Source organism: Pangasianodon hypophthalmus, chromosome 8 (assembly GCF_027358585.1).
Source record: "Pangasianodon hypophthalmus isolate fPanHyp1 chromosome 8, fPanHyp1.pri, whole genome shotgun sequence".
Taxonomy (NCBI): Eukaryota; Metazoa; Chordata; class Actinopteri; order Siluriformes; family Pangasiidae; genus Pangasianodon; species Pangasianodon hypophthalmus.
The window spans coordinates 1,473,731-1,483,419 of record NC_069717.1 but is presented as its reverse complement, the minus strand read 5'-3'; the positions used below and the strand labels follow the sequence as shown (position 1 = coordinate 1,483,419).

The 9,689-nt window shown below is 39.5% G+C and overlaps 2 protein-coding genes across 2 annotated transcripts; both read right to left on the bottom strand.

Annotated features, from left to right (window-relative positions):
- Positions 1-24: 24 nt before the first annotated feature.
- rhoaa (ras homolog gene family, member Aa) lies at positions 25-4,926 on the bottom strand. Its single transcript, XM_026928020.3, has 5 exons — positions 4,783-4,926; positions 3,359-3,514; positions 3,095-3,215; positions 1,287-1,417; positions 25-1,190 (listed from the first exon to the last, which is right to left on the bottom strand). The coding sequence occupies exons 2-5, from the start codon at positions 3,512-3,514 to the stop codon at positions 1,017-1,019; spliced, it is 582 nt and encodes a 193-aa protein (XP_026783821.1). The 5' UTR covers positions 4,783-4,926; the 3' UTR covers positions 25-1,016.
- A 643-nt stretch (positions 4,927-5,569) lies between these two features.
- ndufb11 (NADH:ubiquinone oxidoreductase subunit B11) lies at positions 5,570-9,419 on the bottom strand. Its single transcript, XM_026928023.3, has 3 exons — positions 9,167-9,419; positions 5,995-6,125; positions 5,570-5,788 (listed from the first exon to the last, which is right to left on the bottom strand). The coding sequence occupies exons 1-3, from the start codon at positions 9,359-9,361 to the stop codon at positions 5,659-5,661; spliced, it is 456 nt and encodes a 151-aa protein (XP_026783824.1). The 5' UTR covers positions 9,362-9,419; the 3' UTR covers positions 5,570-5,658.
- Positions 9,420-9,689: the final 270 nt, after the last annotated feature.

Below are 9,689 nucleotides of genomic sequence, written 5' to 3'. Positions count from 1 at the left end.
GAATGAAACTTGAGTACAGCATGACAGAGTTACACAAAGTTTATTTTCCATCTGCTTTTGTATACAAAAGATCATTGATGCATCAAAAGATTTTTTTTTTATTTTATAACAACAAAATGCAGAATCTCTCCAGAAATCATTTGTGTTTTATAGCATGGCATTAAACAACTCTGAAAAAATCCTGATTTTTTTTTTTAAACTAACTTTTCTTAAAAGTTTTTTTCTTTTTTTAAGAATAAATGAAAGTGATGCAGAAAAAGCCAGCAGAATGTCACATAGCTGTTAAAGCACACAGCACAGACAGGAAGTAGAAAAAAAACAACAACCTAACAACACCAGGAAAAAAAAATTATATAACTTTGAGACGCGCCGTCATTACAGCTGAACAGTGACAGATGGTGCACATCCGGAGCTGCAGGTCCGAGTCGTCTTCAGTTTAATGCGCCGAGCTCTAATCGACCCGAAACAGCTTTTAAAAACGTTACAGTACATAATCGAGCGTATAAAAAAAAGTGAGGCGTTAGTATTGTTACTGCTAAATGCGCTTTAATCTGGAGCGATTAAACTCCAAATCACTGAGTGGACTTCAGAGTGTGTGAGACTACAGCACTGATCATATTAAACACCACTACAGTGTGTGTGTGTGTGTGTGTGTGTGTGTGTAAAATGAGCAGTTCCCTTAATTAAATAAACCACATGATTCCATCCACCGTGGTTCTAGACAGCTGATGGAAGCACATGACCGCTCACACTCGAGAACGTTGCTATGGGAACAGTGCGTATCACGGGGGGAAAACGGCTCAATCCCTTTTACATTGTTACCCCACTCTCTTTGGGTCCTTTGGCCTGCTTTAGTAAATGATTTGCCCCCAGGTGCTTATCTAACCCCTAGGGTTCTCTCTCTCTCTCTTTCTGTCTCTCAATCCACCCTTCTCTCACTTCTGCATCTCTCCCTATCTGTGGCCTGTATTTCTGTCCCTCCCTCCCCCACTCCCTCGTTATTCCCTCATCCTCCTTTATAGGAGTGCGCAAGCGTTCTTCTTGCTACGTTTCTTGGCCTGCAGCGCCGCCCTGGTGGCCATTTCAAACACTTCCCTCACGCCATCTTTAGTTTTGGCAGAACACTCTAGATAACCGGAGGCGTTGATGCGATTGGCCATGTCTCTGCCCTCTTCTGCTTTAACAGGTTCCTGTTTACGAAGAAAAGAAACTACTGTTGAATAAAATTAGCATTAATATTATTAATCCTAAATAATGGGCTCAAAAAACCACTGATCCATAATGACCTGTTTCATCTTGGCAAGCTCCCGCCGTGTGTGTTCGTCATTCCGGAGGTCCTTTTTGTTTCCCACCAGGATGATGGGAACATTCGGACAGAAGTGCTTCACCTCTGGTGTCCACTTCTCTGGAATGTTCTCTGTGAGGACAAAACAACCGGGTTTAACCAAGAACTAGAGTCCTAAAGATTGAGACTAATAAGAGTTAGAGCCATAAAGACTGGGACCAACCAAGGGTCGGAGACCTAAAAACTCAGACTGACTAACCAACACTAACTCCCTTTAATGATTGGGGCTAATGGAAAATCAGAATCCTAAGAATCCTAACAAAAAAAAAATCAAAACTCCAGACTCTGGGACCAGGCTAAAATCAAACCCTGTAAAGTCTGACTACACACTGATCAGAACCCTAAAGACTGACTAACTATTACACAGAACCCTAAAGACTGGGACTAGCCAAGACAAAACTATAAAAATTGAACCTAACTGAAAGTCAGAAACCCAAACTCTGGGAACCATGACTAACTGAGAATCAGACTTAAAGACTGGTAACAACCAAAGGTTAACGGCTCAAATACTGGGAATACAACTGAATAAGACACCTAAAGACTAACAGATTGTCATAATACAAAAGACTGGGATTAAGCCAAGAGGTGAACCCTAACCAAGAGTCATAACCCCAGAGACTGGGAATAATCAAGAATTAGAATCCCAGAGACTGGGAATAATCAAGAATCAAAACTTCAGAGACTGGGAATAACCAAGAGTCAGAATCCCAGAGACTGGGAATAATCAAGAATCAAAACTCCAGAGACTGGGAATAACCAAGAGTTAGAATCCCAGAGACTGGGAATAACCAAGAGTCAGAATCCCAGAGACTGGGAATAATCAAGAATCAAAACTCCAGAGACTGGGAATAACCAAGAGTCAGAATCCCAGAGACTGGGAATAATCAAGAATCAAAACTCCAGAGACTGGGAATAACCAAGAGTCAGAATCCCAGAGACTGGGAATAACCAAGAGTCAGAATCCCAGAGACTGGGAATAATCAAGAATCAAAACTCCAGAGACTGGGAATAACCAAGAGTCAGAATCCCAGAGACTGGGAATAATCAAGAATCGAAACTCCAGAGACTGGGAATAACCAAGAGTCAGAACCTCAGAGACTGGGAATAATCAAGAATCGAAACTCCAGAGACTGGGAACAACCAAGAGTCAGAACCTCAGAGACTGGGAATAATCAAGAATCAAAACTCCAGAGACTGGGAATAACCAAGAGTCAGAATCCCAGAGACTGGGAATAATCAAGAGTCAAAACCTCAGAGATTGTGAATAACTAAGAGTCAGAACCCCAGAGACTGGGAATAACCAAGAGTCAGAATCCCAGAGACTGGGAAAATCCAATAGTCGGAACACAAGAGAGTGGGAATAACCGAGAGTCAGAATGCCAGAGACTGGGAGTGAGTCAGAAACCCAGGTGAACTGGGAATAATCAAGAATCAAAACTCCAGAGACTGGGAATAACCAAGAGTCAGAACCCCAAGGACTAGGACTAACTGAGCATGAAAGATCAAATGACTGGGACTAAACACAAGATGGAGTCCTAAAGAAAAGGAGTAGCCAAAAGTCAGAACCCCAGAGACTGGGACTAAATGAGAAATATCTAAAGATTGGGACGAACCAAGAGTCTTAAAAGCAACAATTAACCATTAAAAGTATACACTTCTTAATCAAACTCTGGTCCCGGGGTGTGTTACGTGTGTAAAATTCCAGATAAAGTGTATGTTCGGTTGTGTAGTTGTGTTTGATGGAGTCACCCAGACTGTCGGGGCTGTCAATGGAGAAGCACATGAGGATGACATCAGTGTCGGGGTAGGAGAGTGGCCTCAGTCTGTCGTAGTCTTCCTGTCCTGCCGTGTCCCACAGTGCCAGCTCCACCTAACGTACACAAGAGAGCATTAATTACACACATAAACAGCTTAACACTTCAGTTTGTTAGTTAGCTAGATACAACAGCAGATTAAAGTCTGTGGAATCAAGCTCGTTAACGTACGTGTCAACGTCTGCGGTGAAAAACTCACCTGTTTACCGTCTACCTCAATATCTGCGACGTAATTCTCAAACACTGTGGGGACGTAGACCTCAGGAAACTGGTCCTTACTAAAAACGATGAGTAGACAGGTCTTTCCACACGCTCCGTCTCCGACGATCACCAGCTTCTTGCGAATCGCAGCCATCTGAACATCGGGGCAACGCGACTTAGCAAAAGACAGTCCAGTAATAATATTCACTATGTAAGAGACTTTCTAAGAAAGAAGAACGATTTGAGAATTGTCTGCAGAATCGCCACTTTCGTACAAAGAATACGTTTTAAAAGATTAAATTTTCCTTTAATTTTAACCACCAGCTTGTGTGTTTTCGAACTGTAGATTAACAACATGATATTTTTAAACTAGGTTAAGGATACCGTGTAAATTTCACACTACTAAACAACGTTCGCAGCTTCAGTAAACCATCCTGAGATAATAGAATGACGACGTTGTAATTGGAAACTTTTAGCGATAGAACCTTCAGGCTCAGCTAGCTAACTAGTTTGGCGATTACTGATGAACAAAATATTTTGACAGGTTTGGCTTCTGTTAAATAAATTACAGAGAATTTTACGATGTAAATTGGGACGTAGATTCTAAAATCCCTTTCATGACAACCTGTGACAGACGTGAGCAAGTTTACTAGCATAGCTATCCAGCTAGCTAATATCTGTAATGTCAGGCTACATGGGTTGTCAAGGGGGCGTTCCTAATTTGCATATTCATAAATCCTGACATTTTTAATATGGGTAAAGGTGTAAAGATGTTCCTAACCCGCTTTTAAAAGTTTCTTAGACATTGAATAAATCAGATTAAACTATTCCTTATTCTATACAGATCATTTAAATTGTTTTAAAATATTACAAGTTCTGTAGAACTTTATTTTTTTGTAGCCATTTCAACACAACAACAAAGTTCTCTTTTTACCTTAGCTAAAATAACTGAACAAGGCGACTTATAAAAGAGTTTTACATAATTTGATCACTTAAAAAGTTTTTTTTTTCAGTTCAAATGTAAAGGGATTTCGCCCGGACTCAGTTTCTTTACTTTGTTTCCGTCATCTGGATTAGCATCGTTGTTTTCTTTCCCATCCGTATTAAGAAATCCCGCCTTCTAAACCCGGATTGGTCAAACGCTCAAGAGCCGCCCACCCATTGGACAGTTTAATTCAGGAGTGTGCTCCACTAGCCAATCCTACGCCAGAAGGCGGGATTTAAGAAAGTACGGGTGGGATATAAAATAACGCAAACTAGCTTCCTTGCTAATTACCGCATTTGTTATTTTATTTCAAAGTGTACGATGTGTCGATAGTTTGTCGGATATAGTATACTCGAGATTACATTCAAGGTCGCTATGGAGATTGATCTAAGAAGTTTAGAACAGAAGAAAATATATTTTAAGACAATATTTTTTACCGTTTTGCTTTCGAATGTCCTCCCGCTTTCTTTTCCTGTTCGCGACCCAAAGGCCCCGCCCCCTCAGCACAGTTCGGTCCCTCCTGACCAATCAGAGCAGAGCTACCGCTACAGGGGACAGAATACCGGAAGTGCGGTCGGGGTTTTACTTTAGCGGGTAAAAATAAACAATAAACAAATAAATAAAAATAAGTGCAAAACATTAATTTATTAATTAGTTGGTTTTAAATGAATTAAGGAATAAATTAAGGAATCTTTTTTTTTTTTTTTTTTTTACTATTTCATGTAAAAAGTATAATGATTAAAGTATCAGGTATAAAAATATTTTATTTCATTTAAAACAAACAAATAAATAAATAAACAACCAAAGGTTTATTAAATTATTATTAAATTCCTATGTATTAAATTATTCTTTAATTTTTTAATAAATCGATTTTAAATGGATTACACTGAGGAATAATTTTTAGCAAGTGAAGCAAAATAAAAGACAATAAAATACAAAACATGAATTAATTTAAAAATTAAGGAATAATATTAACCATGTAAATAAGAAAAGTCAAGTAGTTGTGAGATTAAAACTTACATTGTAAAAAAATCTTGGTCTAGATTTGTTTCTTTATGGAATAAAATGCTTTTAATTATATATTTAAAAAAAAATACAGTCTTATTTAACAGTTTTAAACTGTTTACTCAACAGTTTATAGAGTCACAAATGTCTGTAATGATGATGATGTAATACACGAGGCTTTAAATTTAAAGATAAAAAAATCAATCACATGACACTGAGTATTAACATAAGGTTTTATTGTGATATTTTACTAGAAGTTAATGTACAGTCGAACACAAATGAACAGGAAACTGAGCGGTGACAGTGAGCTACTCGTCTGAGGATGAAGGGAGGACGATCTTGCTCGGGTCGTAGTAGTTCTCGTCGATCAGAGGCAGACCCTCCGCCTCTCTCAGTACGATGAGCCGCTCGGCTTCCCGTCGCGCCCACTGCCTCATTCTGACACGGGAAAGAGGAAAAACGCGAGGCAGGAAAGAGGTTAATTACAGTAATGTGCAAAAATCAGACACCACCATTTTTTTGTTTGTTTGTTTTTTCAATCAACAGAACATGGTCTGATTTTCTGTTTATTCATTCAAAAAGAAAACACACACAAAGGCAGCTGAAGATTACGTTCAGAAGAAGTCACTGAGGCTCCTGCTTACCCGTGATCCGGTAAATAATGGATGAACGTTCCTCCTACGACGATGGCCATGGAAATGCCGAAGAAAAAAGCCATCCTCATGTTCCACTCGTCTACGAACGGGTCGTCCGAGAAGCCATGGTAGTCTGGGTTCTGTCAAAAGAGGACACACACTTAAAGTATTGGCACCCCTCTAATCAAGCCGATTTATTCTCCGTTGGACTGACTGCGTTCACACACAAACATTTCTGACTGAATTCATTTCTGACTACAGACTCATCAGTATCCTAAACATGACTCTCTGTAGACAATCTGCGTTTATTTGTCCAAACACATCCACAGTTATGTGCACGTGTAGAGTTAAGTTGTCAACGTCACCATAACAATGAGAAGTGCGCGAGTCTGGCCTGCACATCCAGCTTGCATTTTTAACGAGTTTTAAATTATTTCTGTCACAGGAAAAAAAAAAGAACATCATCCAAGTGTGATTACTGAAAAGCCAGAAAAAAAATAAATAAATAAAGAGTCTGTCAATGCGGTAAAGTCACTTATCTGAGATTTAGGAACAAGGATGCTCTGACTGTTGAAAATAATGTAAAGTGCACACATCAGGCGTCATTTATCAAACTGGATACGAACGTTTTTATTCGTAAATCATTCATATGAGCATTTACACAAGAAATCTGGTTTCAATCTCTTATTTATTTTAATTATACACACAAATTTTCTATATTTTTAATCCTGTCGTTTCATATTAATGACAATAGCAAGCCGAAGCAAATCCATTTTAAGACAAATAAGACTCGTCGCTCAATTAAAATGAAAGCCGCTGTATAAAAGGAGGGCGTGGCCAGGGGGCGGGGCAGAAGGGAGCCGTAAGCCGAGGCTACACAAATGGCAGAATTGATATCAGTGGAAAATTTGGCACATGATGCTCTTAGGAGCGAATGGAGGATGAACATCAGCCTCTTCTTTTGAAGCTGCGTAACACTTTAGAGCCAATGAAAAGCTCCTGTGAGCATGTCCATGTTTTGTCCGTGCCAGAATTTCTTGCTACTGAGACGTTACAGAGAAAGATAAGTGACTGATCTGGTATGTCTCAAGCTACATTGTGCCGTACGCTCCCTAGTAACCCTTTACACCCGTAGCTGCCGTTATAACAGCTCCTTTAATCCGCCTGCAGGATCTCGCTTTTCTTTTCACAATGATTTTATTTTCTTTCCTCCTGAAGATGCTTTCGCAGGTGGTGTGTGTAGTCAAGGTTTTTTTTTTTTTACCGCAAAGACCGAGTATAGGGTTAAAGTTCCATCCATTATTCGTTTCGTGTTTCAGGAAGTGTTTAATATCAGAGGGAGAAGCAATGACGCGTGTGCTTATCGTTAGTGTGTATCATCAGTCAAACATCTTTTTTTCCAACGCGAGGTGGACGTGTTTATCCGGACGGGACGGAAATGATCAGACAAGCGATGAGTTTGGCGGAAAAAAAAAAAACGACAGGTCTGTAATTTTCTCAGAGGAGGACGGAGAAAAACAGCAACATGGACGTAAATAAAATCATCCTTTAAAACAGGAAATAATCCCAGGACTCTGTGTACGTCTAATCCCGTCCGAATAGGGCTTCAGGAGAGCACCGTCACTCAAACACACACACACACACAGATTCTGATAGTGAAAGTAATCAGACACAAAGGATTACATGACTTTTTACTCTTCTATTTAACAGATTATTAAAAGGATATTAATTCACCTCATTTAATCAGATCAGAAATTTCATTCAGCCTCAAACAGTTTCCTTTATCGAGACTCAGGTGTTTTTGCGAGAACGTTTTCTGTTCCTCAGACGGATTATTAAAGCTGCGTGCGAGTGAAGATCCTGTCACCGGCGCGTCGAGAAACAGACGACCAATTAAAAATCTCCTCCAACAGCCAATCAGAAGCTGCTCCTGAAGAAGCCAAGTGTTTGAAACCCCAAATTTATTTAATAAACATCAGTGTGATGTTTAGTGTGTGAGATTTCGTAGATTTTTTTTAATGATCAAGAAACAAAACAATATTTTTAGACCACGGGGACGCAAACTTTTGCATGATGTTCCCAGGGTAGCTAGGATTAATTAATTAATCACTCAATCAGTCAATCAATCATCTGTAAGTAATAATAAATCTGTTATTCTTTAGTTATTATATAAACAGGTCACGTAAAAGGTTTAATCTTAAGCGCAAATGTTCAATAAGTAAGTAATAAACCACTGTGTGTTGTGCTGTAACAGGAAAATAATCAGTGACGGGGCGATGTGATGAAGCGGCGTTATCGTCACCGCCCTGACGCTGATTAATTTCCCGTTACAGCACGTCCATGAGTGCTTTATTCCTCTTACACCACAGCAATTTACCAACAATTATCATTTCTTATTTATTAAAGAACGAAGAGTCATAATTTTTATCCGTTTATAGTTACACGGAAGTTAGTTCCTGTTCTCACTTACGTTATAGCAGCTATAAACAGCGTCTCTTTTCTCTCACTCTCTCTCTCTCTCTCTCTCTTTACTAACTGTAAAAAGCGTAAACTCCTCTGTCCTGAAGATGTCGCAAAACTTAAAGTTACAGCTTTACCTCTGACTGTTCCAAAGCGCTGACACTGGAGACTCCTTCCATACATGTTACATAAACACATTTCTCCTTACATAATATATATATATATTTTTAATCCGTTTACGTACACATCTCTGCGAATGAGCTGTTACTACAGAGACGATAACGTGTTAATATAAAGCTGTGGTTTGCGGCTGCACTACTGTCAGAGCTGCTGTTATAGAGAATTAATCAACACCTCTTTCTGACCAATCAGAACCCAGGAATTCATAACAAAGAACATAACAACATAACATCATCAACGTTAATCTAACCTAAATCTTAATAATAATAATAAGAAAAAGAATATGACAAGTAAAGGTGTCATTATTCACTAACTCTTCTTTCATGATTAAGACCTCTAGTGAGTCCTGAAATGTTAGGTGCATAAGTTTTGGCACCCCTCGTTGATCTGTGTGTCCCGCTGCATACAGAGACGCAGTGACGTCACGCAGGACGGATGTTCACGATTTCTGTAACCGAGGTTTAAGCTCACGTTAGTGCGGGCTGCACTTCAGAGCCCTGGACCCGCAGTGACGGTGCTGTTCGAGTCTCCGGTAACGCACCTTGTCGAACGGGTTGACCTCTGCGTGTCCGTGGCTGTCGTCCGCGCGCGCCGCCGCCGTCGGCTGTAAATCCGTCACGCTCGCGGCTCCGGCGGCGCCGGAAGTTCTGCTCTGAGACACCGAGCGCCGCAAATGGGCCGAATTTATCCGAACCCGGCACAAACCCGACCAAACCCGGCTCAGCTGCGAGGCCATGTCACTGTAGCTGTCTGCTTCAGGACAGCGGCTCCTGTTCCGGATGTAAATAACTACAACTTCCGGGTCAGACACAAACACACACCAAAAAAATCCGATAAATTACCAATAAATTTATGAAGTTATTTGTCATTATATTACAAATCATTGTTTTGAAGATGTATTTAAAAGTTTTAATATAAATCTAAGAAAAATTTGCGTGTTTAGAAATATCGTCTTTATTTCTTTTCTTCTTTTTTTAAACACATATAATAAAGAATATTTAATATTTCGCTGAGATGTAATTAAAGTAAAATTTTGACAAATATTTTGATTTATTTTGAGAATA

Bases quoted from the DNA above. Each gene is read 5' to 3' on its own strand.
- rhoaa (XM_026928020.3), bottom strand. From the start codon at position 3,514: ATGGCTGCGATTCGCAAGAAGCTGGTGATCGTCGGAGACGGAGCGTGT. The intron at 1,418-3,094 runs GTGACTCCATCA...TTGTCCTCACAG, and splicing joins TGACAGCCCCGACAGTCTGG to AGAACATTCCAGAGAAGTGG. The intron at 1,191-1,286 runs GTCATTATGGAT...CTTCGTAAACAG, and splicing joins AGCTTGCCAAGATGAAACAG to GAACCTGTTAAAGCAGAAGA.
- ndufb11 (XM_026928023.3), bottom strand. From the start codon at position 9,361: ATGGCCTCGCAGCTGAGCCGGGTTTGGTCGGGTTTGTGCCGGGTTCGG. The intron at 6,126-9,166 runs GTGCGTTACCGG...CTCTTTTGACAG, and splicing joins AGGTCAACCCGTTCGACAAG to AACCCAGACTACCATGGCTT. The intron at 5,789-5,994 runs GTAAGCAGGAGC...TTCCCGTGTCAG, and splicing joins CATTATTTACCGGATCACGG to AATGAGGCAGTGGGCGCGAC.